This window comes from Rhinoderma darwinii, chromosome 2, assembly GCF_050947455.1.
Source record: "Rhinoderma darwinii isolate aRhiDar2 chromosome 2, aRhiDar2.hap1, whole genome shotgun sequence".
Classification (NCBI taxonomy): domain Eukaryota; kingdom Metazoa; phylum Chordata; class Amphibia; order Anura; family Rhinodermatidae; genus Rhinoderma; species Rhinoderma darwinii.
The window spans coordinates 68,800,160-68,827,219 of record NC_134688.1 but is presented as its reverse complement, the minus strand read 5'-3'; the positions used below and the strand labels follow the sequence as shown (position 1 = coordinate 68,827,219).

The 27,060-nt window shown below is 43.5% G+C and overlaps 1 protein-coding gene across 3 annotated transcripts in view; it reads left to right on the top strand.

Moving 5' to 3' along the window:
* DCLK1 (doublecortin like kinase 1) overlaps positions 1-27,060 on the top strand; it is a 383,441-nt gene that overhangs the window by 133,380 nt on the left and 223,001 nt on the right. For all 3 annotated transcript variants that reach the window (XM_075851721.1, XM_075851722.1, XM_075851724.1), the window contains exon 4: positions 18,390-18,489. In XM_075851721.1, the coding sequence (XP_075707836.1) occupies positions 18,390-18,489 (100 nt within the window). The remainder of the gene's footprint in view (positions 1-18,389; positions 18,490-27,060) is intronic.

Below are 27,060 nucleotides of genomic sequence, written 5' to 3'. Positions count from 1 at the left end.
GTGTCACGTGACTCCGCCACTGTCTGAACTTTTCTCTTCCACTGACGTCTCTTTCGGTCTTCTTCAATCCTGACTTCCGGACGAGCTCCTCCCCCGGTCCTCTTGCTGCTTCTTTTCTGAATGACGTCTTCTTCCCCTTGCGCGGACACCTGTGCAGTAACCTACAATATTTTGCGCATGCGCATTGAAAGCAACTTCATTGCGCATGCGCATTAACAATAAATTCATTGCACTTGTGCTCGAGGCATCCTAAGCCCCAATACCCGCCCCGTTCTTTCTTAGATTACGTCTCAATGCGAGCAATATTTTATCTTCATTCATGTTATCTTTCAGTGCCCATGCACCCCGTAAAGATGGTATCTACAGTGATAATGGCACTGAGGAATAACTTTCATTTTATTCCTCACTGCCATTATCACTGTAGACACCATCTACAGAAATCTAATCTAAGAAAGGACGGGGAAGGTATTGAGGAGGCTTAGGATGCCGCAATGTACAGACATTTAATGCGACTTGCGCAATGAAATTGCTTTCATTGCGCATGCGCAAAATATTGTAAACACGCCACTATATAAACAAATATAGCGTAAAGCTGATTTAAATAAATAAAATTGTTTCAACTATAGTCAGGGGACAAAATTACAAGGCAGCAGCATGATTTTAAAAAAAAAGTGAAAAAAAAAGTAGTGGAAAACCCCTTTAAGATATTGAGCTGTCTGACAGGAAGTGCAGGACTGGGTGCCATGTAAAACAGGTGTGGAGAGAGGAGGCTCAGGGGAGGACCCTGAGAGGAGCCAGAACCAGGAGGAGCGGGGATCAACATTGTAGCAGATGATTGGTCACAGATTAAGCCACCGCAAAGAAGGTGCCAATAAGAAAAAGCTGAACTGGAGCAGGGAGAGAAGCCATGGAGCTGGCCAGTACCTCAGATAAGTGCCCTGTGTAACCTGGTGCTCACACTGTTAATGGAGGTCTGTGTGGGACATCATACTGCAGAGAATTATTTCAGAGGACTGTGTTAGCTGATTAGTCTGGAATAGTGTATTACTCTTCCACCGCTGCTCCTCTTCTAGGCCTGTTGAAACCCATTTCCCTCAGCTGAAGGATAAGAGAATATGATTGCAATGTTAAATAGAGAATTGTGCTAAACTGGTTAAGTGTGTGAAAAGTTACTTCATTGGGAGCAGATAGTTCTTAAAGCGACAGGGTAGGGCTGGGCGATTAATCAAATTAATTTGATTAATTCGCTCTTAAGGACCCTGTTCTGTTAAAAAACAGAATCGTAGAAACGATTCTTTACTGGCGCCGTGTTACTTCCTGGTCCGCCCCGTCCTGTCTCTGCTTCCCGTATGGAACTGCTGTTCTGTACTGAACAAAATGATATAGTGCGGAACAGCAGGGGAAGCAGAGACTCCTAGTACATAGCCACACCGCCCTGTAGATACCGCCCCGCTGTAGATAGCACCCCCATGTAGATCGCACCACCCCCCCTCGTACCTTGTAGAACACACTACAACACCCCCTTATAGATCGCGCTGCTGTAGATAGCACCCGCCCCCCTTGTACCTTGTAGATCGCACCCCCCTCTTTTACTTGTAGATCGCACCACAACCCCCCCCTTTATAGATCCCACTAGGAGCTGAATCCCCGGCCAAAGCGTCGGCAACCTCTGGCTGGGGATTCAGCTCCTAATGGCAGCTACTGCGGCGTGATCTATAAGGGAGGGGGGGGTGCTGCGATTTACAAGGGAGAGGGTTGGTGCTATCTACAAGGTGGGGTACGATCTACGTGGGGGTGCTATCTGCAAGGGGTGTGGCACTGTCTACATGGGCACTGTGGCACTATATTTGGGGAGTGGCACTATGTGGGCACTGTCACTATATGCGGGCACTGGCACTGTCACTATATGCGGGCACTGTCACTATATGTGGGCACTGTGGTGCTGTTACTATATGGGTACTGTCACTATATGTGGGCACTGTGGCACTGTCACTATATGTGGGCACTGGCACTGTCACTATATGTGGGCACTGTGGCACTGTCACTATATGTAGGCACTGTCACTATATGTAGGCACGGTCACTACATGTGGGCACTGTCACTATATGTGGGCACTGTGGCATTATGTCACTATATGTGGGCACTGTCACTATGTCACTATATGTGGGGACTGGCACTATGTCCCTATATGTGGGGACTGTGGCACTATGTCCCTATATGTGGGCACTGTGGCATTATGTCACTATATGTGGGCTCTGTTGCACTATGTCACTATATGTGGGCACTGTGGCATTATGTCACTATATGTGGGCACTGTGGCATTATGTCACTATATGTGGGCACTGTGGCATTATGTCACTATATGTGGGCACTGGCATTGTCACTATATGTGGGCTCTGTCACTATATGTTGGCACTGGGGCACTGTCATTATATGTGGGCACTGTGGCACTATGTCACTATATGTGGGCACTGTGGCACTATGACACTATATGTGGGCACTGTGGCACTATATGTAGGCACTGTCACTATATGTTGGCACTAGGGCACTATGTCACTATATGTGGGCACTGGGGCACTATCTACCCTGACAAATTAAATCCATCCTTTTTTTTAATATTTTTTTACGGCCATGAAAGACGGACTGGAAATGGATGAGAATTTGGAGACACTGTTGCAAAATGGACAGGAAAAACTGACAATTGATCAGTTCTTAATGCCCATTTATTTTCACTGTCGTGTGACTGCAGCCTAAATGGCCGATGCTAGGAGTCCCGTTCACATGTACCGTGATCGGGCCGCGAAATCCGGCGGACATTCGGACCGTTTTTCCCAGTCCAATCATGGTCGCGTGAATCTGGCAATGTCGGATACCGGCTGAGGGGGTGATGGGCAGAGAGGGATGTTAGTGCATGCAGTATATAATTGATTATATATTCTCCCTACCAGGGAACACAGAAGTTATAATACATTAGATAGAAATTTTTCCAATTGTATTTCTGATAAAGTATTTGCTGAGGTTAAAAGTTGTGAAGTTACGTACAATAATTATAGCAATATATGTTAAAAAGTTATTAATTTAATAAATTGTCTTTATATAATCTATTGGTATTAGGGTATGTTCACACGGCGGGGGTCCGTAACGGCTGAAATTACGGGGATGTTTCAGCCTGAAAACATCCCCGTAAATTCAGCCGTACCGGCATGTGCAGGCGCTTGAACGCCGCGTCAATTACGGCCGTAATTAGCGCTGCTATTCATTGGAGTCAATGAATAGCGGCTCCAATTACGGCCAAAGAAGTGACAGGTCACTTCTTCTACGCGGGCGTCTATTTACGCGCCGTCATTTGACAGCGGCGCGTAAATATACGCCTCGTGTGAACAGACAAACGTCTGCCCATTGCTTTCAATGGGCAGATGTTTGTCAGCGCTATTGAGGCGCTATTTTCAGACGCAATTCGGGGCAAAAACGCCCGAATTACGTCCGTAAATAGGCCGTGTGAACATACCCTTACTGTTAAATAAACAGAAAAAAAATAAGAAAATCGAGATTCAAATCGAAAATCGAGATTTTATTTTTTGGCAAAATCGCCCTACCTAGGACAGGGTGACGAACAAACCAGGATGTGTTGATGGACAAATAACAGACTCTTGCACCTGTACCCAAAATCTTGGTTGCGTTCCTAGGCGTGCCCGATCCCTATTTGCCGCCGGCTGAGGGCGGGAGAGTGAAGCCGCGAAACGTAGCGGTTGTCAACGCCAGGACCAGCGACGGTGCCGGAAGGTAGTAAATCTGATACCCACTCCATCCAGGGGATGTGAGTGTAACTCTTACCCATGAGTATTCTGCACAGAGTCCTGCCGTGACTGCCAGTGGTGCGTCCCTACCCTAGCGGGTAACATGGGATCAGGCACAATCTCTCTTAGGGGGACTACAGTGGGATCGACGTACCCAACCTCAGTTGTCTTCTTGTCTGCTCCTCAAAACAGGAGGATCATACAATAATTGTATTGTTGGATTGACAGTAAATGAATTGAAGTGAGAGTCTGTGTGAAATCATCTGTTCTACCCCTCGGTCACCCCTACAAACATGTGCCTACCAAAAAATGGATGGCTCAACTGAAGTATGCCAATCATCGATTGACGCTATTTCTATTCCTGTTTGGTTGAGAAACAGCCCTTTGTGACTGCTGTGGGAAGGTGGAGAACTGCTGTAACTGCTTGAGGAAAGGAGGGGAATTGCGGTATTTTCTGGGGGAAGTGGAGGCACTGTTGTGAGTACCAGGAGAAGGGGGATTTGCTGTGACTACTGGAAGAAGGGGGAGAAGTGCTGTTGTGACTACCAGGAAAGGGGCGGCCTGATGTGACTACAGGAGGGTAGAGAGGGGGGGCTGTCACGATGGTCTAGCATATCCGCCCGCATGGCTTGTGATGTCGTCATGGTCTTGGGTTGACCAGCGGGGTCCAGGGCCTGAGCGTACTGTCACGATCTGTGGGTATGTGGACCCACTGGGCAGTACCGCCGTAGCGGGATAGCAGCTGGCCAAACAGTGTACCAAGTCAATGTCTGTATAGTCCAAGCACAAGGGTACCTGTAGCAGTTTAGACAGTAGTAACGGTTATGCTCAGATGGGACCATGGCAGCAGACACCAGGTGTGGTGTAATACAGCAGGCATGACCGATGACACAACACGACTCCAACTTTCTAAGGCACAGGAACAACGGTAGCACAGGATACAGGTAGCAGGTACGGGAATACAGGGAACAGGATAACACTATGGGAACATTTGCATGACTAACACGGGTAAACACAACAACGCTCAGGCAATGAGTGAAAGGGCAGAGCCCTTTTTATAGTCCAGGGTAATCATGGGTTAATTGATGATTATTTTCATGTGCCGGGCACCCTATGGGACACAGCAGAATGGAGCGGAAGTGAGCGCTGGCGTCTCCAGGGGAGAAAATGCGGGCCAGCGCTCACAGATCCATGGCTGCGGCTGTCGGGCGGTGAGTAATTTCGACGGTCCGCGGCCATGGACGCTACAGGGGCAGCTTGGGAGAGAGGGCAGACACTGCAGTAACAGTTCTACCAAATAGTAAATTATTATTATTATTTTTTTAAATAAGTAGTTTGGTCTAAGCGGCCAACTATTGTATGCATATAAGCTCCTACCATATAAATCCGGTACTGCGCAGTTATTATTAAGGTGGAAGAAGCCCTGGAAAATCTTTCACTCCCAGGGAAGCCGTACTTCTATTCCTACTTCAAAGAAACTTGGTGGTAGGAAAGGTAAAGCATTTTATAATTCTTGCCCATCGCTCTATTCTGACCTAGATTTGGTATCTGCATTGCCAAGCATGGAGAAGGCTGAAATGAGACCAACCCTACTATAAAGTGACTGTTGTATTCTGGGGAACCTCTGACCAGACTTCAAGGACCAACAGAGCTTCAGGGAACCCTGGCTGGTAAACACTAGCTTAGAGCGTCCCCTTGTCCATGGATACAACACTGGATAAAGACCTAATTGGTGCAGAAGAAACATTCCAAATATAGAGCAATGGGTTAAACTGACTTTCAACAGATGGAGAATACCTTAAATCCAGAGTAATTGACTATTATTTCATAAATACACATAAAGTACATTTTTTTGTTTTATCTTTAGATTCTGTAATTGGATCATTTATGCAGCAAATTATATTTATTAGCGCGGGATAAGTTGTTTAGATGTGTTGAATCTTTTGTGTCATAGCTCCATCATGTGGAGATAAGAGGAATTGCATTCTTCACATTTCAATTATGCATTGAAGTGTAGACACCTCAAATTTAGTACAATGCACAGGAAACAGATAAAGTGTGTATGTAAATAATATATGGTTTTAAATTTATTTTACAATTTTTTAGACTTGTTAAAATATTTAAATGAGCCCTTTACTTAGCAGTGTAACACACTTTAATATATGAAAATGGGTTGACATAAACTCACTCTTAACGGGATTCACCAGAATGGAGGTTCAGCAGTTCTCTGTGGAGTGCCCTAGTGCCTTTGAGTTTTACTAGCCACAATGCCACTCATGTCCCTGCATTCATATGGATGTTACTTTGACACGTACCACCTACCTAAACATTGTTACAGACCAAGTACATCCCTTCATGACAGCAGTATTCTCTAATGGCAGTGGCCTCTTTCAGCAGGATAATGCTCCCTGCCACACTGCAAAAATTGTTCAGGAATGGTTTGTAATACATGACAAAAAGTTCAAGCTGTTGACTTGGCCTCCAAATTCCCCAGATTACTATCCGATCGAGCATCTGTGTGATGTGCTGGAAAAACAAGTACGATCCATGGACGCCCCACCTTACAACTTATAGGACTTAGTATCTACTGCAAACATTTTGGTGCCAGATAAAACAGGACACCTTCAGAGATCTTGTGGTCTTGTTCCATGCCTTGACGGGTCAGAGCTGTTTCGGCGGAACGAGGGGGAACTACACAATAATAGACAGGGGTTTTAAATGGGTTATTTGGGGACCGAAAAGTACAGATGTAGCCAAGTTTATATTGACTCTGATAACTTGCTTCAGAGTGATATCACACAACAAAAGCCATTGAAAAGTCATTGAACAAGTTCATTTAAAGTTTCTTGCCGCTGTGTATTTAATTTGTTAATAGTCAAGATATAGATGGCTACATCTGTATTAGCAGTGTATTACTGCTAATAGTACATTGAGTCCACATTTTATCCATTGGGGCTGAGGTTTATGCTGTTGCTATAGTGATGTGACTGCTAGCAAGTCATGGAAATCTTTCTGCGGAATGAAATGGTTATGTATTTGGTACTGTAGGACTCTCCTGACCAGCAGATGCTGCTGTTGGATCATAAAATGGGTTTTAATACAGTTTGTGGACATAGTATTTTGATCTGTGCATAGATTGAAACTTATTATTAGGTGCTCAGAAATATTGTGTGCTGAATAATAAATGGAAGAAGCATGAGTGTTACAAACAACTGTACAGTAGCCTAAACACATGGCGCAAGTGTACAGATATACAAGTGATATATTCTATTAGGAAGGTCTGTATTATGAACCCGTAGGTACTCTTTGTGTTGACATATTCTCCTTTTAAAGCAATTCATCTTGGGGTAAATACCTCCGTGATACAACTGGTGCCTTTTATCATTGGCAAGCACAGGTGCAGTATAGATCCTCAGCAAGCAATGAGGCCATATTACAGATCAGTACAAGAAATCCACGGAACATGGATCCATGGTCTGATTTAGTCACGGCTTTACAGGTTGGGCACTACCCAGCCTAACAATGCCAAATTTAAGACACTTTCCTGTATGCCACCAGGTTCGTGTATGCCTTCCTCCACAGATATTGTTCTATATAGCACTGAATAATAAGGTAGGGACAGATAAGCAGAATCTTGGAGATGTAGGTATCCAGGTGCACAATATCATTGATAGGCAGAGATGAGCTGAATGTCTCTGTATCGTGTTGTTTTACATTAAGATTAACATTAATATTGTTTTTTCCCCTCTCAATGTACTAACGATATAAAAGAAGCCTAATGCATTTTCCTAATATAAATTCGGACACATTTACTAATGAACTTTAGGTCGATATGGTGAAAGACTGAACTTTTCTGTAAATCAGTTGCATAGAGCGTGACTTTTTCCAACACTTAAGAAAATGTCGTAATTTTCAGAAAAGTGGTGGGCTGGTTGATATGATATTGATAAATGTGCCCCATTGTGTTTTTATCACCCCATCCTTTTTCCCAAATCTCTATTAGCCGTCTCTTCTAGCTACTTACTGGCTCTCCCTCCTGCTAGGTGTGTGTGCACACAGCTAAAGGCCCCTTTACACTGCGCAATTATCGGGCAGACAAGATTTCATAGAACGCTCGTTGCACCGGCCGGCCGGTGTAATAGAGCCTTTACGCTCTGTTCACACTGCGCTTGAGTTCAACCGATGAACCCCTGAGGCAGAAGCCAGTTTTCCTCATTTTAGGGGAAAAACTCCTTCATGACAAATTTGGCATCAGACTAATTCATGAATCAAAGACCCATCTCCATCAACCTATTAACTTGTAATAACAGTACTTTTATATATGGTATCTAGTTATCAGGAGTCTTTATGGTTTTATTTTGTTTTAACTTTAAACCCCTTAGATGTTTTTCCATGAAATGTGCTTTTTTCTGCGGAAAAGTAGTAAATCATAAAGAAAAAACGATAGTTATTTGGTATCACCATAATCATATCCACCCAAAGAATAAAGATATGATGTTATTTACGCTGCACTGTGAACGCCGTAGTTAAGAAAATAAATAAAATCGACCGAATTTATGTTTTTTTTTATTTCTTCCACCCCAAAGAACCCAAAATGATGTCATTAAAAAATTCAACATGTCCCACAAAACACAATATAGACAGGATCACACACACAGTTTTAATCCAGTTTTTTTGTGCAGTTTTTAGCTCAGTTTTTTTTAGCCAAAGACAGGAGTGGATCCAAAAGGAAAAAAGTGATGCATCTCCTTTCTTTTGTGTCCACTCCTGTGTTTGGCTAAAAAAAACGAAGACAAAAACTGAATCAAAACTGTGCGTGTGATCCTGGCCTAAGGGTTATGAAAAACTGCAGCATAAGGAGACAATATGACAGCACTCCTATTACTCTACATCTTGAACCTAATTGTTAAATTAACACCTAGTGAAACGTGCTCATTTATTATTTATTTCTGTTATTTAAGTAGCTTCATCATATTCTGCAGATTATCACAACTGGTAAATAGGATTAGCAACACAGGCTAAGGGGACTGGCAAGGTGTGACTGCTACCAAGCTGCTTTACAACTTTTCTACTGTACAAACTGTTAGGGTATGTGCACACACACTATTTACGTCCGTAATTGACGGATGTATTTCGGCCGCAAGTACCGGACCGAACACAGTGCAGGGAGCCGGGCTCCTAGCATCATAGTTATGTACGATGCTAGGAGCCCCTGCCTCTCTGTGGAACTACTGTCCCGTACTGAAAACATGATTACAGTACGGGACAGTTGTCCTGCAGAGAGGCAGGGACTCCTAGCATCGTACATAAGTATGATGCTAGGAGCCCGGCTCCCTGCACAGTGTTCGGTCTGGGACTTGCGGCCGAAATACGTCCGTCAATTACGGACGTAATTAGTGTGTGTGCACATACCCTTAAGGTTGGTGGAAGCTCGTGGGCAAAAAATTTGGTTGGGACACGTCCCAGTAACTGCCATATGGATAATATGGCTAACATAAACCAGCCTTACACATCAGATGCTTTCAATGGCGACAGGATTCGCTGAGAAGTTAAAAATGTATGAGGGCAGCCTTACTGTCCCTTAATGTCTGCTGTTGGGTAAAACTAGGGTCGGGCTCATGGTATATTAACTTCAATGTCTTGCTGCTGGCAATGTTCAAAAGTGCTAGAGACCCTTAAAGTGTAGATAAACGTTCGACAAACTTCTGACATGTCATAGTGACATGTCAGAAGTTTGGATTGGTGGGGGTCCGAGCACGGAGACCCCCACCAATCGCTAGAACGAAGCAGCTGAAGAGCTTGTGTAAGTGCTCATCCGCTTCATGTCTGTTCAGCTTTTTCCGGAAATAAATATATCGTGTACGGACTCAATAGAAAGTCTATGAGCCTGTACTCTGATACATCGGCTTTCCGGAAAAAGCCAAACAGAAACTAAGCAGTTGAGCGCTCACACGAGCGCTTCAGCTGCTTCGTTCTAGCGATTGGTGGGGGTCTCCATGCTCGGACCCCCACCAATCCAAACTTCTGACATGTCACTATGACATGTCAGAAGTTTGTCGAACGTTTAGCTACACTTTAAGTGGTGGAGGCACCTGGGCAATTGCTTTTTTTGCCCTCCCTATAATTCATCCCTGAGCACAGTGCCAAACTATCTTTGAGCTGATTGTCAATTGAGATAGATTTGTTGAGAGTGAACCAGTCTTCCAAATTATTTAGGCCTTCAGCTGATGGTGAACTAAGATGAAGACAAAGAAGAATCAAGAAGACTTGTCAGGAGTCAAATAAGTTTCCTCTATTTCTTATAACCACGTTAATTTTAGTAAATAATAAACTCAGGTGGAGAACCTTATAAATGTGTCTGTATCCTGTGATGTTTAGGGTCGTTGGTTTGGGCCTAGTTTGGATGAAAGCATTTGCCTTTTCTGTCTGCCTCCCTTCCTAGTCCCACCTAGGGTTGGCTTTTCCACCCAACAACAATGAAGAGGTTTTGTGGCACAGATAGTGTCAGAAGAAAAGGCCACAAAACCATCGCTTGTAAATACACCCAAACATGGGTAAGAAGTGTGCAGGATTTTTTTGGCCATGACTTCACACTGAGTGTGATTTGCCACTTAGGTCTGGGAGCCTTGGATTGATTCTCAGTCAGTCTCTGCGCTTGACTCTCAGGGTTGGCTGTGAGCACATGCCCGGCTGCTGAGTGTCAGTGTCTCCGGCTCTCTGTACCTGCTGCAATCTTCCGCCATTGTCAACCCCACATTTGACCTAGTCCTGACGGCGCTGACATTTCTAGGTTTATGTGGGCCAGGCAAAGGATGATTATTGAATCCATATGGGAAGTACCCTGACTGGACGGACCTGCCTCCCAGTGTTAATACCGTCTGGATCAGTGGCTTACAGTCCTGGTGGGAACCCTAGTCCCACCTGGAAAAAACATACTAAATCAGTGCAGAGATCGTCTCAACTTGGATCAATAATGTTCTTACTTTTTGAGTTTTAATCAGGAAAGGCCTGCTAATAATTTGTACCTGTGGACTTTAGCGGAAAATAACTTTTTCCAGTTATTATACTTTAAGATTTCTTCCTTTCTAATCTATAAACAACAATTACAATGGCAGAAGACGGTTTACTGTACTTAGAAACTCTGTTATTTTTTCTCTAGGCACAGGATGTTTACCCCCCTTGAAGTGTCTGGTTTTTTAATGTAATTTATTGAGGTCACTGGAGGGAAGAAACAATTTTTTCATGATGTTGTCTACACAACTGACATACTTTGAGCATCATTGTGATGTAACTGTTGCCATGGAGATCTAATTCCTACGGATAATAATGAATTCTGCGGCGTTCTCGTCTGCACTGATAAATAGCAGGTGTCTTTGTACTCAGCTCTCACAAGACGACCGGAAACTAGGGATCTAGGAAGTTCTTATATGGTATCAAGACAAGTGTGACCAAGCATACAAATGGCTTCTAGCGGTGTAGTCACAGGACTGGTGACAAAGCTTGAGATCAAAGATGATTCACTAACTTACCACATCCGTTTAAAAAGATCTGTTGTGTGCAAAACAAAAGATTCATTTGTCTACCAATACTCGTATATCGCATTATCATTAAACAAGGTTCTCTTTAAACATTGGCATCTATAAAGTGCCCATATAGGGTTAGACCAGTGGGTGCTGTAATGTTGTGGCCTACTATATAGCACCCAAAACTGGAGTGGGGTTGTGTAATACAGAGACTGGCATCTAGCTGATGAAAAGGACATTTGGGAGGAGCATTTTTAGGAGAGCTTTACCTGTCAACTGCTCTCTGCCAATAAGCATTGCTGAGGACACTCCTCTGCTCACACTACTCCCAAATGTCCTTTTCAGCTGGATGCCAGGCACAGTATAAAGACCCACAAGTTCTGGTTCTGGGGGCGGTATAGTAAAATATATTAGCACCTTTCAGTTTCAACATCCATGGCCATTTTATAGATGCCTTTGTTATAAGTTGATAAACTTAAAGAGGTTCTCTGGGACTTTTATATTGATGGCCTATCCTTAGGATAGATAATCAATATCAGATCAGTGAAGATCCGACTCCCGGCACGCCCATTGATCAGCTGATTGAAGGGGCCACAGCGACAAACTCTGCGGCCTCTTCATAGTTTACCAGGCACAGTGTTGTACACTTTCATGGCGGCTGTACCTGGGATTACAATTACAGTCTCATTCAAGTCAATGGGATGGGGCTGCAAAGAACTTCCATACCAGGCACAGCCGCTACAGAAGTGTCTGATGCTGTGCCTGGTAAACTATGAGAAGGCTGTGGCATTCATTGTACATCCCCTTAAGTCAGCTAATTGGTGGGGATGGCAGACCCCCACCTATCTTCTATTTAATGACCTATCCTAAGAATAAGCCATATGTATATATATAAATGTTCCGGAGAACCCCTTTAAATCAAAGGTCAAATTAATTCCCCCTCATGAATGGAAATAATAATTTTAAAACTTTTTAAATAAATAACTAAGCAGATTTGTCATTAAGGTCTCTACAAAAGCTTATTTTACGGTGTATCGCGCCATGGGAATTTATTCTAATAATAATATAAAACAATTACGATATTCCAAATACGCCCTATATTAAAGTGGACTCCAAATAAAGACATTCCCTGTCCAAAATGTTTTAGTGTGGATTTCCACATTATGTATATAATTTACATAGGCATACCTACCTACCTACCGACCGACGCTCATTATATTAAACTCACCCATTACGTATAGACCTATATGCGCACATTCAATATGCTAAGCGTGCTCAGCCCATTTAGTTGGGCTGTGGTCTGTGAAAAGGGTGGATGACAGTGCGGCGTGTGCAGTAAGCCGCGACAACTCTCCCGGAAAATGCACAGATACGGTGGCAGGAGCAAGCTCAGTACATATATACAGCTCCAGAGCTAAGCTCAGTACATATATACAGCTCCAGAGCCAAGCTCAGTACATATATAAAACACCAAAGCCAAGCTCGGTACATATATACATCACCAGAACCAAGCTCATATATATATATATATATATACACACACACACAGCACCAGAACAAGGCTCAGTGCATATATACAGCACCAGAACAAAGCTCAGTACATATATACAACACCAGTACAAAGCTCAGTACATATATACAACACCAGAACCAAGCTCAGTACATATATACAACACCAGAACAAAGCTCATATATATATATATATATATATATATATACAGCACCAGAACAAGGCTCAGTGCATATATACAGCACCAGAACAAAGCTCAGTACATATATACAACACCAGTACAAAGCTCAGTACATATATACAACACCAGAACCAAGCTCAGTACATATATACAGTACCATAACCAAGCTCAGCACATAAATACAGCACCAGAACCAAGCTCAGTACATATATACAACACCAGAACCAAGCTGAGTACATATATACAACACCAGAGCCAAGCTCAGTACATATATACAACACCAGAACAAAGCTCAGTCCATATAAAGTGCACCAGAACCAAGCTCAGCATATAAATACAGCACCAGAACCAAGCTCAGTACATATATACAGCCCCAGAACCAAGCTCAGTACATAAATACAGCCCCAGAACCAAGCTCAGTACATATATACAGTACCAGAACCAAGTTCATCACATAAATACAGCACTAGATCTAAGCTCAGTACATATATACAGCACCACAACAAAGCTCAGTACATATATACAACACCAGAACCAAGCTCATTACATAAATACAGCACCAAAACCAAGCTCGGTACTGTATTTATGTAATGAGCTTGGTTCTGGTGTATATATGTACTGAGCTTGGTTCTGGTGTATGTATGTACTGAGCTTGGTACTGGTGTTGTATTTATGTTCTGAGCTTCTCTTTGGTGCTGTATACAGTGAAGGAAATAAGTATTTGATCCCTTGCTGATTTTGTAAGTTTGCCCACTGTCAAAGACATGAACAGTCTAGAATTTTTAGGCTAGGTTAATTTTACCAGTGAGAGATAGATTATATTTTAAAATAAAACCAGAAAATCACATAGTCAAAATTATATATATTTATTTGCATTGTGCACAGAGAAATAAGTATTTGATCCCCTACCAACCATTAAGAGTTCAGCCTCCTCCAGACCAGTTACACGCTCCAAATCAACTTGGTGCCTGCATTAAAGACAGCTGTCTTACATGGTCACCTGTATAAAAGACTCCTGTCCACAGACTCAAGGAATCAGTCTGACTCTAACCTCTACAACATGGGCAAGACCAAAGAGCTTTCTAAGGATGTCAGGGACAAGATCATAGACCTGCACAAGGCTGGAATGGGCTACAAAACCATAAGTAAGACGCTGGGTGAGAAGGAGACAACTGTTGGTGCAATAGTAAGAAAATGGAAGACATACAAAATGACTGTCAATCGACATCGATCTGGGGCTCCATGCAAAATCTCACCTCGTGGGGTATCCTTGATCCTGAGGAAGGTGAGAGCTCAGCCAAAAACTACACGGGGGGAACTTGTTAATGATCTCAAGGCAGCTGGGACCACAGTCACCAAGAAACCATTGGTAACACATTACGCCGTAATGGATTAAAATCCTGCAGTGCCCGCAAGGTCCCCCTGCTCAAGAAGGCACATGTACAGGCCCGTCTGTAGTTTGCAAATGAACATCTGGATGATTCTGAGAGTGATTGGGAGAAGGTGCTGTGGTCAGATGAGACTAAAATTGAGCTCTTTGGCATTAACTCAACTCGCCGTGTTTGGAGGAAGAGAAATGCTGCCTATGACCCAAAGAACACCGTCCCCACTGTCAAGCATGGTGGTGGAAACATTATGTTTTGGGGGCGTTTCTCTGCTAAGGGCACAGGACTACTTCACCGCATCAATGGAAGAATGGATGGAGCCATGTACCGTCAAATCCTGAGTGACAACCTCCTTCCCTCCACCAGGATATTAAAAATGGCTCGTGGCTGGGTCTTCCAGCACGTCAATGACCCGAAACATACAGCTAAGGCAACAAAGGAGTGGCTCAAAAAGAAGCACATTAAAGGGAATGTGTTGCCAGCAAAACATGTTTTTTTTTTAGTTAAACAATTAGTGTGTAGGTGATTAAACATTGTTCTAATTTTTTTTATTTTTTTCACGAGTCAGGAAATATTATAAATTGGATTCAATTTATAATATTTCCCAGCACTGGTCACTAGATGGAGCACTTCCCAAAATTGCAGCATTGCATGTGGTAAAGCAACCACATTGCTTTATGCTGCAAAATTGGGAAAAAATCCCTCGCTCTAGTGAGCTCTCAGAATCCCCCCCTCCTTTATCCTGGCTAGTGCCGGGAGAAACGAGGGGTTTGAACGGTCTAACCTCCTACACTGTGTGTCGCCATTTTTTGAGCTAACACACAGTGTAGAAGGTTTACATACACTAGTAAAACACACTGAAACACGAACATACATAGAAATCACTTACCTGCTCCAGTCGCCGCCGCTCCCTCCGGTCCGTCCGCTCCGTCTGCTGCCGCTGCTCCATGTGCACAAGTCCGGAAGCCGCGACCGGAAGTAGTAATCTTACTGCCCGGCCGCGACTTCCGGTCCACAGGAAAATGGCGCCGGACGGCGCGCATTTCAAATCGGACCGTGTGGGAGCGGAGCATGCGCCGTTCCCACACACACGGCGTACACCAAAGTGGATGGAACGGGGCCCGTTCGCAGTCCCTACGGGACTGGAGCTGCCGTATTCCATGTCTGTATGTGTCGTTAATCGACACATACAGAAATGGAAAAAAAAATGGCAGCCCCCATAGGGAAGAAAAAGTGTAAAAATAGAAAAAAGTAACACACAAACACACAAATAAATATAAACGTTTTTAATAAAACCCTAAATAAAAAAATAAATGTTGGTGACACTGTTCCTTTAAGGTCATGGAGTGGCCTAGCCAGTCTCCAGACCTTAATCCCATCGAAAACTTATGGAGGGAGCTGAAGATCTGAGTTGCCAAGCAACAGCCTCGAAATCTTAATGATTTACAGATGATCTGCAAAGAGGAGTGGGCCAAAATTCCATCTACCATGTCTGCAAACCTCATCATCAACTACAAAAAACGTCTGACTGCTGTGCTTGCCAACAAGGGTTTTGCCACCAAGTATTAAGTCTTGTTTGCCAAAGGGATCAAATACTTATTTCTCTGTGCACAATGCAAATAAATATATATAATTTTGACAATGTGATTTTCTTTTTTTTTTAATATATAATCTATCTCTCACTGGTAAAATTAACCTAGCCTAAAAATTCTAGACTGTCCATGTCTTTGACAGTGGGCAAACTTACAAAATCAGCAAGGGATCAAATGATTATTTCCTTCACTGTATATGAATTGAGCTTGGTTGTTATGATATATATATAACTCCAGACCTAAGTTCAGTACATAAATACAGCACAAGCACAAATGCAGCTCAGTACAGAGATCATTTGAAAATTCAGTTTAACCCCTCACCTGCCATATAAGTTTGTACGGCATAAAACTACAGCTCCCAGTATAGCCAGAACGATGGTAAGGCTATGCTGGGAGTTGTTGTTTCACAAAAAAAGAATGATAGTACTGATCGGTCACAGGGAGAATAAACATTTACATTTAGTAACTTACCGGTGATGACTTCTCAGATTGGAGTCATTCTTTTTCTCTTTTCTTTGGTTCTCTATGATGACTTCTCCCGGCCACGACCAATTTCTGCAGTTTGCCGCTCAGATGTCTTCAGCTCCTCACTTTTCCAACATTTCCGCACCTATAAACGAAGATAAAATTCTCATTGTGCCGCACTCTATGCTCCTAAAGATAATAGTATCATAAACTGTGCTCCTAAATATAATAGTATCATACACTGTGCCCCCAAATATAATAGTATCATAGACTGTGCCCCCGAATATAATAGTATCATACACTGTGCTCCTGAATATAATATGATACACTGTGCCCCTGAACATAATAGTGCTACACACTGTGCTGAATATAATAGCACCATATCTGTGCTCCTGAATAGAATAGTACCATACACTGTGTCCATGAATAAAATTGTTTTAAACACTGTAAAGCAATGCACCACACACAGTGTCCCTTCTAGATAGTGTCCCTCATAGAGCCCCCTGTAGATAAGGGCCTTTTACACCTGCCGATATTCGACCGGTGCAGCGAGCTCCAATCAACGATACATCATTGGTCGGCGCTCGTTGTCTCCTGTCATATGGAGCTATGGATGGGGACGAGCGGTCGTTGCTCCGATCGCTCATCCCCATACATTATTATCATGTCGGCAGCGCGTGTCCCTGTTTATGTGCTGCCGACAACAATAATAATATTTCACTTTTTTTAAAACTATACAACCAGCAGATGATTGAGCGTTCGCTTGTTCATCTGCTGATCACTGCCCTGTTTACACAGGGCAATTATCAGCAACGAGCGTTATATGAACGCTGGTCTGCATGATAGTTGCCCAGTGTAAAACCCCCTATAGTGGCTCTCATAGAGCCCCCTGTAGTTAGTGCTCCCCATAGTGTCCTCTGTAGATGGTGCTCCCCATAGAACCCCCTGTAGATAGTGCACCTCATAGTTCCCTCTGCAGATAGTAGCTTTCCCTGTAGATAGGGCCACCTGTGGCGTTGTTATTATTATTGTTCCCTATAGTTAGTGCCCCCCTATATAGTCCTGCCCTGTAGTTAGTGCCCCCTATATAGTCCTCCCCTGTCTTTAGTGCCCCCTATATAGTCCTTCCCTGTAGTTAGTGCCCCCTATATAGTCCTCCCCTGTAGTTAGTGCCCCCTATATAGTCCTCCCCTGTAGTTAGTGCCCCCTATATAGTCCTCCCCTGTAGTTAGTGCTACCTACATAGTCCTCCCCTGTAGTTAGTGCCCCTATATAGTCCTCCCATGTAATTAGTGCCCCCTATATAGTCCTCCTCTGCAGTTAGTGCCCCCTATATAGTCCTTCCCTATAGTTAGTGCCCCCTATATAGTCCTCCCCTGTAGTTAGTGCTCCCTATATAGTCTTCCCCTGCAGTTAGTGCCCCTATATTGTCCTCCCCTGTAGTTAGTGCCCCCTATAGAGTCCTACCCTGTAGTTTTTAATGTCCCCTATATAGTCCTCCGCTATAGTTATTGTCCCCTATAGTTAAGGCCCCCAACCCCAACGTTGCCCACAGTAAAAGGAAAAAAACATTATATGCTTACCTGTTCCGTTGCCACGCCATCCACCAGCGACACAGTCCTCCAGCGGAACGACGCAGCGGCATGGTGCATGAATACGTCATCGCGCCGACTGCATCATCACTAAGGAGCCGATTGGCGAGGCATCATGTGCCTCGCCAGGGCAGCGCTAGTGAAGTCAATTGTATCTGTGTCCTAAGAACGCGAATACAATTGAGTGCAGGGGACCGGTTCCTGTTTCCCGCTTCATCCCGGTTCTGCGGACCGGCTGTAATTTTATCAACCGGTACGGGGGAACCAGGGCAAACCAGCTCTATCCCACCCCTGAGTGGACCTAAGAATGATCATTTAGTGACAAAATCTAACTTCTCTTTCAGGTGATGTGCCTTCAGGATTTCTTTGGTGATGATGACATTTTTATTGCTTGTGGACCAGAAAAGTTCCGTTACCAAGATGACTTCTTACTGGATGACAGTGGTAAGAGAGACTTTCAAAACTATACATAAGTCCAACCTCTTTTCTACCACTTGTTAACCCACCCAAGTTTGTGTCAACCAAACATTTTACAGGTTATTATCCAATCCAAGATCAACACGTCTTGTCCTAAAACAAATTATTTCCATTTCAATATTAAAAACAGATCAACACATGGTAAAGGATTTAACATTTAAAACAATGGCATGGTTCTCATGTGTTTCTAGACTTTATCCTTAACCCTAGACAATGGGATATTCCCTACTACTAATAATGATGAGATGTAAACAGGCATCCGTCATCATTATCTCTAGGAAAACACAACATTTCAAAGAGTATAATGTTTAAATAATATTTTCTACATTCCTTTTTCCTTCCAGTGTTCTTTACTTAGTACTTGAGACACAGCTGCATAGTTTTCAGCAATAACACGACTGCTATCCCTTGAAGCTCTGCAAAACTAAAGCTCGCCATACACATTAGAGTAAAGTCAGCTCAATCCACCAATTTCAGTAGGGTCAACTGATAATCTAATGTGTATAAGGGCAACTTGACAAACTCCCAACGTCTGCCTTGGGGTAAAATACTTATTCCACTGTCCCTATTGAAATAAGCATGCGCGGTCAGCCAACAGTAACAGTAAATTATACTTCTCTAATCTATAGCAGGATCAGCAAGTCTCCCGCAAAGGCTGCTGCTGCTAGCCGCCACTAGAAAAAGCTATCTGCTTATGAATTTATATTGTTCCCTTTCACTACTATAGGAGCTGTATAAATATATATGACAGGAGCTTCCTCTTGTGGCAGCTAAAGGCAATCAAAAATTTTATCATTAAGGCTAGGGCTACATGGCATCTTTGGCATAGGGACAGAGGTTGCACGCCCACAGAACGCTGTGTCTCCCTGCCTGCAACGCAGGTAATAAAAGTTAATGTGTTAATGTAAAGTGATTGAGGAAAATCATCCAAATGACAGCCTGTGTGATTCCCCCTCTGCTTACCTATACTCTGATACTGACAGCTTGTGTGATCTGTCCTCCCTGATTCTTTCCCCCCTCTCCACTCTCTGATCCACCATGTACAACCTCCTCCCCCTTTCTGCTGCTATCTCTAACACTTAGAGAAGGTAGAGGCGTAGCTAGGTTCTCCTGCACCCGGGGCAAAGAATCAGATTGGCGCCCCCCCCAACTTATTTCCCAACATCTCCTTCCCCCTCGCCATGTTTGCTTTCTCTACCTATCAATGAGGTGTAATTTTTTTTCACCATTTTTTTAATATAACACGAGCATAAAAGCATTTCTACATTTTACAAGCGATATAGTTAAATAATGTAATTAACATAAAAATAAATTAAAAACAAATAAATGAAAGAGGCCACACACAGCCCCCTGTAGATAGCGCCACACACAGCCCACCTTGTAGATAGTGCCACACACAGCCCCTCTCTAGTAGATAGTGCCACACACATCCCCCCTTGTAGATAGTGCCACACAGCCCCCCTTGTAGATAGTGCCACACGGCCCCCCTTGTAGATAGTGACACACACAGCCCGCTTCCCCCCTTGTAAATAGCGACACACTCCCCCCCTTGTAGATAGTGCCACACACAGCCCGCTGCCCCTTTGTAAATAGCACCCCACTCTCCCCCTTGTAAATAGTGCCACATTCCCCCCCCTTTTAAATAGTGCCACACTCCCCCCTTGTATTTAGCGCCACACTGTAAACAGAGCGGTAGCCTACCGCTACTACTCTCCGCTCTGCCTGGTGTGACTTACCGGAGGAGCCGATGAGGTCATGCGGCGCAGGCAGCAGCGGAGTTCCTTCTGACTAGGGTTGGTGACAGCCAGGGCCGGCCTTAGCTTGGATGGTGCCCTGTGCAGGACTCTCTATTGCCGCCCCCTACACAAACCAAAAATTAACCACATATATGGACACACTGGAACATATATACTGTACATACATAAAGACAGATATTTAGACATACAGGCAAATATACATACACACATTCTGGAATATATACATACAGGTAAATATATAGACGTACAGACACATATACGCACACACACTGGCAGATAAATACACAGACAGGGACACATACAAATACATAAAAGGCACAAATATACAAGCACAAAGACACATTCGCAAACAGACCCATATATACGCACACAGGCACATATGTACACAGCACAGATAATGTAGTAGATTTCACGTGCAGTCCTATGTAACACCTCTGATAACACAGTGATAACTCTCTGAGTACAGATAATCTAGTAGTGTTACCTTTAGTCCTATGTAACACAACAGATAACACAGTAATAACGGGGTACAGATAATGTAGTAGTGTTACCTGCAGTCCTATGTAACACCACAGATAACACAGTGATAACTCTCTGAGAACAGATAGTAGTGTTACCTGCAGTCCTATGTAACATCACAGATAACATAGGGATAACTCTCTGAGTACAGATAATGTAGTTATGTCACCTGCAGTCCTATGTAACACCACAGATAACACAGTGATAACGCTCTGAGTACAGATAATGTAGTAGATGTAGGAGACAAACACATGCAGAGACACACACACACACTGTAACAAATACACATACAAACCGAGACACACACTGTATACACACTACACACACATATACACACACACACTCACCATGTCTCCTTGCTGACAGCATCACAGGTCAGGATAGGCTGTGGGCGGAGCTTTCTCCTGTTATTTACTCTGTGTGTGTAACATCAGAGCACAGAGTAGAGGCAGAGCCCAGTGGCGCCCCTACATGCTGGGAGGGTGCAGCACGGGAGTGGACCAGTCCAGTCCCCTGACCAGAGTCATCTGACCTCATGTCAGTGACGTGAGGTCAGGTGACAGGTAAGGTGACAGGACTGGTCCACTCCCCGGCCGTCACACACTTCCTGGCTCTTCCTAAAGCTGCTGCAGGTGTCCGACATACAGGGCGCCTATCAGCAGCGATCAGCTGCTCTGCGGCGCCCCCCCTTCCCTACCACCTAGTTGCGCTCGGGGCACATGCCCCGCCAGCCCCCCCCCCTAGCTACGCCCCTGGAGAAGGGAGAGGGAAAGCAGTTGAGTCAGCACCTGACAGAACAGTGGACTGTCAGATTTGTGTCCGAATTTGCAATACACCAGCTATCTACAGTTACACAGAATCTACAGCAGAAAAATGGTAGGACACTTTTAATGAAGACTAATTAGAAAGTTGCTTAATTTTCCACTTAGGAAGCAAAAGACAAATTAAAAAAAACTTCAGTGTGAAGGTTTACATAGCCTTTAAGGATGTTCCTAGGAGTGGGAAGAGTCTACACCCCAAATATATTGGCAAGTTTTAAAGCATAAAGCTGTGCATCTGGAACTCATAGGATATTCAGGTTAATGCACTCTAGCTCCTATGTAAAAACTTCTGATAAGGTTGTTTGGGGTCCTAAAAAATGGTAAAGGCACAGGGCATTTGCCCCTTAGCCAGTGTCAGACTAGAGTACCTTGGGCCCACCAGAGGAAATAATTCTTGGGGCCCCACAGTTCAACTATATAGAAATAATGTGACTATGTATGCTGTCACCATATAGTGGTACATACCAGTTCTTCACAGGCGCTCCGCAGACCATATAAGTGAACACAGTACAGTCACATATAGTGATTCACAGGTGACGTCTACTTAGATTGGAGTCATTCACTTTCCCTTTTCTTCTTCATCCGGCCCAGAACGCCATGACGACTTCTTCCAGCCACGACTCCTCTCTGCAGAATATGACACAAATATCTTTGGCTTCTCGCTTTTCCATCACCTTCCCTACCTATTACCCACCCTACCTATTACCCACCCTCTACAAAAACGTACAATCCATAGTGCCTCAGACTGAAATAATTCTCACTCTTGGTGCCCCACACAGTAATAGCTCCCCCCCCCCCCTAGCACAGTAATAGGGCTCCCTTTAGGCCCAACACAGTAATAGTGCTCTCCTTATACAAGAATGTTTCCCTAGTAGTTAGCTCCTCCTTTGTGTTCCCATATAGTACTTAGGTCCTCCTTTGTGCCCCCATATAGTAGTTAGGACCCCTTTGTATCCCCATATAGTAGTTAGCACCCCTTTGTGTCTCCATGTTAGTTAGGTCCCCTTTGGTGCCCCTATACAGTAGTTAGGTCCCCTTTGTTGCCCCTACATAGTAGTTATGACCCCTTTGGCCCCCCATAGAGTAGTTAGGACCCCTTTGTGTCCCCATATAGTTAGGTCCCCCTTTGTGCCCATATATAGTAGTTATGCCCTCTTTGTGCCCCTATATAGTAGTTAAGACCCCTTTGTGTCCCAATGTTAGTTAGGTCCCCCTTTGTGCCCCTATATAGTAGTTAGATCCCTTTGATACCCCCATATAGTAGTTTGGCCCCCTTGTGCCCTCCATATAGTATTTAGGCCCCCTTGTGCCCTCATCATAGTAGTTAGGCCCCTTGTGCTTCATATAGGATTTAGGCCCCTTTATGCCCTCTATATAGTAGTAAGGCCCTTTTCTGCCTTCCATATAGTAGTTAGGCCCCCTGTACCTTCCATATATTAGCTATGTCCCCTTTAAACTAATGAAAAAAAAAGCAAAAAGTGAGCGGATAGCTCTTCTGCTGTGGCCTGACACAGTGACGTCATCGCGTCACCTGCGCAGTGATGACATCATGTCACCGGCGCAGTGGCTTCATCGTGTCATCGGCGCCGGGACGCTGAGGTCCTAAGCCTGTGGCCTACAAAATTTAGCGGCCAATGGCTCTCTGCTCCGTGGCAGGAGAGAGATGCAGCTCGGGCTGGAATCATCCCATCCTCTGGTGGGCCAGTCCGACGCTGCCTTTAGCCCTAACTATAATTTGGCTTTGCACATACATTTGTAAAGTAAGATGATACTACTATTAAAGTAACAGTTCTATGGGGGTTTTTGCCTTTCTGTAGATCAAAAAGGTAGATTATAGGTTGGACTTGATGGTCTTTTTAACCTTATTAACTATGTAACTAGGTATATATTTAAAGGGAATCTGTCAGAAGAAGATTGCCTACAAAACGGGCCCGAGCATTTGGTAGGCAATCAAAAACCCTTTCCCCAAATACCTATTTAACGTTGCAATTCTAAGTATTTTTGGAGAAAATTTAGTTTTTCTTTACATTCAAATGACTGTATTTTCGGACTATAAGATGCACCAGACCATAAGACACTCTCATTGTAGTTGGAAGAAAATGAGAAAAAAAATTGGGGGGACATCTACAAATGTCACACTTATGGGGAGAGGGTATTTGTACCTTATAACACTTGTTCTCCTTTTCTGTAGCTTGCTGTCTGCTAATGGGGAGCAGCAATATGTTGTCCTGTAATGGCTTCTTCCTATTGTTATGCAGTCAGGCTAATCAGAAAAGGTTGTAGGGTAGAACAGAGAAAGTTTTAAACTCTCTATAAAGACTTTTCTTGCTGCACTGAAATGAGCGATAACCCCCTGACCCCAGCCTCCATGCTGCCGACACTACAGACAGCAGAAGCACGGCAGCCAACTGGAAGACATTACAAGCTGCAATAAATCCCTCCTGTACTCCCCTACTGCATAAATAGTATTAGAAAACATCTTTAAAGAAGGTACCTTCACTCCATAAGACGCAGTCAAATTTAAGCCTATTTTTATGGGGCTAAAATCTGCATCTTATGGTCAGAAAAATACGGTAGCTGCAAGTGCCACTCGGGTGCGCCGTTCCACAACAAGTGCACCTTTTTCCGCTGGCAAACATCCCCTACTCCTTTAGGCTAGGTTCACACTAAGTTTTTTGCAGGAAAATGTGCCTCAAAATTCAGTTTGGAAGTTTGAGGCAGATTTTCCTCTGCCTACACGCCGATTTTCATGGCGTTTTTCGCTGCGTTTTCCGCGGCGCTCAATGGCCGCGGGCAAAAAACATAAAACGCAGCGAAATACGCTTTCTCTGCCTCCCATTGATGTCAATGGGAGGTCAGAGACGTAATAGTGCAAAGATAGGGCACGTCCCTTCTTTCTCCCGCGAGACGGTTTTACCGCTCGCGGGAAAAAGACACCTCCCATTGAAATCAATGGGAGGCATTTTCGGCCGGTTTTAGACAAGTTTTGCGGCGCGGTTTCCGCGTCAAAAAACTCGTAAAAAAAACTCAGTGTAGCCAGGCTACGTCAGAGTACTATTAACCCTAATCTTGCACTTGCTCTGTTACCCCTAACTATGGCACATGCTTAGTATTCTCCCTACTGAAGCAATAGCATTGTGCTAGAGCAGGGATCCTACTGCACATGCGCCGTAGTTAGAAAAAGTTTTGCAAGCGCAAGATTAGAGTAAATAGTACTGTGACATCGCCATAGCCTAACTATGTCATTCCAGAGGAGGGGGCGTGTTTGCCAGCGAAAAGAGGTGCACTCGTGGCTCAAAAACTATGTGGAATTGCAGCATAAAATTGGTAAGTGGGGAAAGGGTTTTGGATTGGTAAAATAGGTAAGTAGGAAAGTGGGGAGCGCTGGGGCCCGTTTGGTTGGCAATTTTATACACAATAGCCTGTTAAAGAGGTCTTGTCACTTCTCCTGACATGTCCCTGTTAGTAAATACTTGTACTTCCCATGAAATAACAATTCTGAAACATCTTTTCTTAGAACTCTATGTTATGCTGTCCCTCTGTTATTCCTCTTAGAAATTTATGAATAAATTCACAACTGGCAGTTACTGATTGGGGGGCGGGTTCCTGACAATGTCCAATCAGTACTGATAGAAACTTGGAAGAATGGTAATATCCAGTTGTCAATTTATTCATAATTTTTTTTAAGGAATAACAGATGAGAAGATACAATACAGAATTCCTAAAAAATATGCTTCAGAATTAGTATTTCATGGGGAGTGCAAGTATTTACTAAAATAGACATGACAGGAGAGGTGACAGGTCCTTTTTAAGTATTAATGATTCAATAATTATTAAAATTCGCAAAAAAACAGGCATAAAATGGTGGTATTTTTATTGAGATTAGCACATTTTGTGCAATCTAGATATTAAGAGTTATATTTGGATGAACATAACAATCTGGTTAGTAGCAAATGGATTAGTAATTTTGTTGTGTAATGCATCATTCTCGGTGACAGCATTGTATGTTTGTGCCAAATAGCATGGAACATGCATAGACTTTTCCTGGAATCTTGATGAAAACACACGCGTGCAGATTCATCTACTCTTAAAATATTCATATACAGCTCATCATCTCTATGTGAGATCATACTCCTATTTTTGAGATCCAACATACAGTAGTTCCCTATTCGTCGCTTGGTAATTGTATTGATGCATAACAATAGTACATAGTGATAGGCTGAGCACTGCCACTTTGTGTTGTAGTATGTTTTTTAAAGTTGTCGAGGTCCAACTTGCTGCTTTGTAAAATGTATATGAAATATCCACATTCACATAACCTCTTTACATGACAGTCCTAACACACCAACATATATAGTATAAAAGCTATATATTGTATAGAAACTCAGTTTTGACTAGATACTGGACCTCCCAAATGCCTATTTCCAACAAGTCTTCCTTACCGGAGAACCTCCCGGTATATCTGTCATGCCCACGTCCGTGCCGGTAATCACTGTCCGCAGCCTCCCGCATTTTCGGCCTGTGCTCCCATATAAAGTATGAGAGCACGGTCCTTAAAAAGCCAAAGGTAGAACTTGTCCTATCTTTCGCGGAGGCTTTATACGGCACGGACAATTTCCTGCAAATATACGACGAAATGGACGGTGGCGTGCATGGGGCCTTATGCAGGAAATCCATAGGTCCCTACTTCCCACACAGGCTGTGCCATAACCACACCCACTGAAGCCCTGTTATGTGAATAATAAAGTACTCATACTCATCCTGGTGAGAATATTATCACTACCATTATTATGCATGGATTAAAGGATTAAAAGCGAGATTATGATCTTCCTTGGTTAACAACTCTGAATGGCCATTTATTGACAATTAATATCTGTAATAAAAGGGTTGTCTCATAAGTGCCATATATATGGGCCAGAATGGGGAGCCACTAAGTAAGAGTGACTCCATTTGAATGGTTGCCATGTAAGGCTATGTTCACACAGAGTTTTTTGACGCGGAAACCGTGCCGCAAAACTCGTCAAAAATGGCCCGAAAATGCCTCCCATTGATTTCAATGGGAGGCGGAGGAGTCTTTTTCCCGCGAGCGGTAAAACCGCCTTGCGGGAGAAAGAAGGGACATGCCCTATCTTCGGAATTTTGAGGCAGAATTTCCGCCTGCAAGAAAACTCAGTGTGAACATAGCCTAATACTACATTATGTAAATATAAATGTATGGCTGACTGTACAATAGCTTCTCCCGACCATAACAGCTGATCACCGGGGATTGTCTTCATGAAACCAAACATTTAAGTCACTTACTGTGTTTAGTAACCCTAACCAATTTTTTTAGAAATAAAACAGTTATGATTTATTCTCCCTAAGCTGCACCAAGATGTGATTGGAACTTGTCAGGGGAATGCCAGGAAACCTTTCCCACGATGGGATCCAATCCCAGTCTT